We start from the raw sequence: 3,670 nt of genomic DNA, 5'->3' as shown, positions 1-3,670 counted from the left end.
GATAACTTAGAGGAATACCATGATTGATGTGTAAGGTCTTCCTAATGAGATTTTAAATGCTTTGCAGCTGAATGAATTTCCTTTATTGATTTATTGTTGTGTCCTTACAAATGAGGGCTTAATGTTAAGTATAGTGACAAGTATTAGAAAAACATGCAAACAGGACACACTCATCAGTATAAATGCATCATATAAAGAAAAAGGAAGTTAGGTTAGACACCATGAGGGAAGTTGTTGAGTAAGAGTCACATAGTACATTTAATATTTGTGGGCGTTTATTTAAACATAACATACAGAAAGTTTATCTTTGCCAAGTGTTGTGGCGCACGCCTTTGATCCCAGCACTTGGGAGGCAGAGGCAGGTGGATCTCTGAGTTATAGGCCAGCTTGGGCTACAGTTGAGACCCTGTCTCAAAAAGACCAAAAAAGAAAAAAAAGTTTATCTTATTTATCATTTTATTCAACTATTTTTGCTAGCAGTAAGTCTTACACAAAGGTGTTTTGAGTTTTCCAGGCTTTCACTATGTGAACATAGCAGCTTCTGCGGTGTTCTGCTTGTAGTCAACATGATGCTGAATTTTTTTGCCATGCCAAGTTTCCTGTTGACTCCAGATTTCTGTCATTGGACATTTAGATGTTTCATGCTATATTAAACCAAGTGGACTTACAAGAATTTGTTAAACTGTCTTTTAAGTTGCCCTCTTACATTTTATGGAGAAGGTACAGTGGTGTTAAGTGTTCTAAACTTAGTTGCTTATGAAGATAGGAATAAAAGCTAATTATTTTATAGAGTCTCAGTAACCATATAGAGAGCAAAGATGAGTTTGATCTAGAGAATCTAAACGTCTCCGTTAAAATATTTGTTTCATGCTTCTCTTGTTTTCCTAGTTGCTTTTAAAACAGTAAATTGAGATGCCATCTTAGAAAATGATAAAGAACTATTTATGCAACTCATTTTGGCATTCATTTTAGCAGAGCGTCTCTGAGAGTCTTTCACTGAAATGTGTTGGTCATTTACCAGAGGCTGCAGGTGGCAGAGGGGAAAATCGAGCAAATGGGCAAGTAGAAGGTAAGAGTTGTATTTCATTCTTTAAGAGTCCTGGCAGAATGTGTATTTAAAATGTGAGCACTGCTATATTGTAATAGCTGAAGAATACTAAGTGCATAGTTAGTAAAAGCAAAGTCAAACGACAGTAAGTTGTGCATCTCTTATCCACTTTCATCCACAGAACAGACTTGAGAGTTACTAAGGAGCCGCAGGTCTCTCCAGTTCAGGACGTCCTGAGACTGGAGGGAAGTTAGGAAACAAGGGGAAGGGAATGGACAGTAAAGGCAGAGAGAGCCGAGAGTAAATGAAGGGCAAAAGAAGTGTGCACATGTAGTGGAGGTGGGAAAATACGGTGATTCTTAGAGAAAAAGATCATGACTTTCGAGATACAGGAAGAATATAAAGTGACATTCCGCTCTTCTCTCTCACTGTTGGAAAACATCTAGGATTAAAGCACCTGATCATACAGAGGTAAATTCTCTTAGTCCCATAGATAAGCATACACCTGTGTATTACGTACTTTCCTTGTCATTGTGAGCAAATGATAGACAAGATTCAACTTAAGGTTTATTTGGCTTGGCAGTTTAAGAAGGGATGTAGGGGCCAGGGAGATGGCTCAGTGGTTAAGAACACTGACTGCTCTTGGAGAGGACCCAGGTTCAAATCCCAGTGCCCACGTGGTGGCTAAGCTCCAGTTCCAGAGGATTCCATGCCTCTTCTGACCTTTGTAAGCATTGCACACACTTACATACATGTAGGCAATGCATTCATACACATAAAATAAAAATAAATTAAAATTTTCCAGAAATATATTTTTAAAAAAATGAAGGAATCTAATCCTTCACCAGAGGGCCAGCGTGGTGGTGGCAGTGTAGACAGCTGGTCACAGTGAGTCTGAAGTTAGGAAATAGAGAACTGTCGGGATTTGAGGCCATTGAAGCCTCAGTGCCCACCACCACTGACTCTTCTCTAGCAAAGCTCCACCCCCCTGAAGAGTAACGCCACCAGCTGGGGACCAGGTGTTCAAGCACCCGAGCCTGTGCAGGATGTTTTACATGCAAGCTATAACATGTGTGGTCACACGTACACGCAATTTATTGTCCTATAAAATGTTTGTATTTCACACAATTTTACATAAACCAGAATACGAGAAATGAAAGGAAAAAATAATGGCCTTAGTTACAAAGAGCTCGGGAAAGCCGTAGCCTGCCAAAAAGTTCATTAGGGAGATTGTGAATTCTGCTGTTTCTCTGACAGAATGATAGGAACCTCAGGCTAGCTTCTAAAGGTAAGTTGAGGAATAGGAGTTTGGACATAGACTCATTATAGATCATAATTTCTCTGACTTTAGTGATAATCAACTACTGGTATTGCTGCAGAAGTAACTTCACCTTCAGAGGAGTAAGAGACGCTTTATTCTGGATTACACAACAGATTATAATTATGCCTCTTAAGACTATAGTAAATGAACTTAAAATTTTCTTTAAGCTGTTGTTTTATCAAGATTATAAAAAGGGTTATTTATTCCTGAGTTTTCAGCTAACTCATTGGATACAGTAGTTTCTGAAGAGCTCTTGTAATTGTTTCATCAGGAATGGTATTATTAGGAATAAAAGTGCAACATTTTTCATTAAGCATAATACAAATACCTTTTGTTAGCATTTTAAGTGTGCTCTTGGTTTTTTTGTTTGGTTGGTTTTGGTTTTTCTGTTTTTAATTATTTAGCTGGTGGCGTCCAACTGGCCAGATATTCCTCAAAGGCATTGGTATAACTGATAAACCTTTGTTGATTAATTTACATTTTAGTTTATTGACCATTGGAATATAGTGTATTTGAAATTAATAGTTACTTGGTTTCTCGTCTTAAATTCATTTGGAATTTTCCTGGGGACTCTTTCAGAGTTAAAATGGACATTAAAGGACCTAGGTAATGTCCTTGTGGCTCTGGGCTTAGTTTTGCTAAAGGGAGACTATTTGAAGGCAGGGTAAATGGTATAGCCAACTTAACCAGCACACAGGCCCCATACAAGTTGGGTGATAGACTTGAACAAAGGTCCTCCCTCCACAGCACCCTTAAATGTCAGCTCAGGAGACACTGGGTGCAGAGTAATTGCTATTTGCCCCTTCATTGCTGGAGACATTCAGAACATGGGTTTGGGCTTTATAATCCCCCATAGGGTAAGAAAATCCACCCTCTCTGTCATGTGAGACTTGAGGAGTGATTTACCTTCCCTAGTGATAACAGAGAGGTTCCAGTGTTCCAGTGGGCCAGCCTTGTATATCTGGAACAGGAGCAACAAACACTAGCAAGTCATATCTCCCCATCGGTTCTTATCCTGCAACAGGGCCATCATGTAGTTTACTTGGGTGAGGTCTGTGTCCCATTTAACTGTTAAAGGTACTACTTTGAGCCTGGGGCTAACCTACCAGCAGGTGTCACAGTTACTGTTACTGAGTGTATGTACTATAAATTTAACCTATTTTACCCCAGTATTCAGTCCTTTATATCTAGTTTTTATTTCTAAGGTCTGTTCATATCCTTGATCTTAACTATATATATATTTGTTTTCTGTTTTTTCCTCATGATGTAAAACTTGTCAGGCATCGGATTTTTATAGTATA

General features: G+C 38.7%; 1 protein-coding gene across 1 annotated transcript in view; it reads left to right on the top strand.

Moving 5' to 3' along the window:
* LOC103731465 (ankyrin repeat domain-containing protein 26) overlaps window positions 1-3,670 on the top strand; it is a gene marked incomplete at its 3' end in the record, with an annotated part of 88,909 nt that overhangs the window by 35,346 nt on the left and 49,893 nt on the right. Inside the window, 1 exon segment of the mRNA XM_029561954.1 lies at window positions 973-1,111. Within this exon segment, the coding sequence (XP_029417814.1) occupies window positions 973-1,111 (139 nt within the window).

Source organism: Nannospalax galili, unplaced genomic scaffold (assembly GCF_000622305.1).
Source record: "Nannospalax galili isolate Female #2095 unplaced genomic scaffold, S.galili_v1.0 scaffold6995, whole genome shotgun sequence".
In the NCBI taxonomy this organism is placed as follows: domain Eukaryota; kingdom Metazoa; phylum Chordata; class Mammalia; order Rodentia; family Spalacidae; genus Nannospalax; species Nannospalax galili.
The sequence above is the reverse complement of the archived record's forward strand: the minus strand, read 5'-3'. Positions and strand labels throughout refer to the sequence as shown.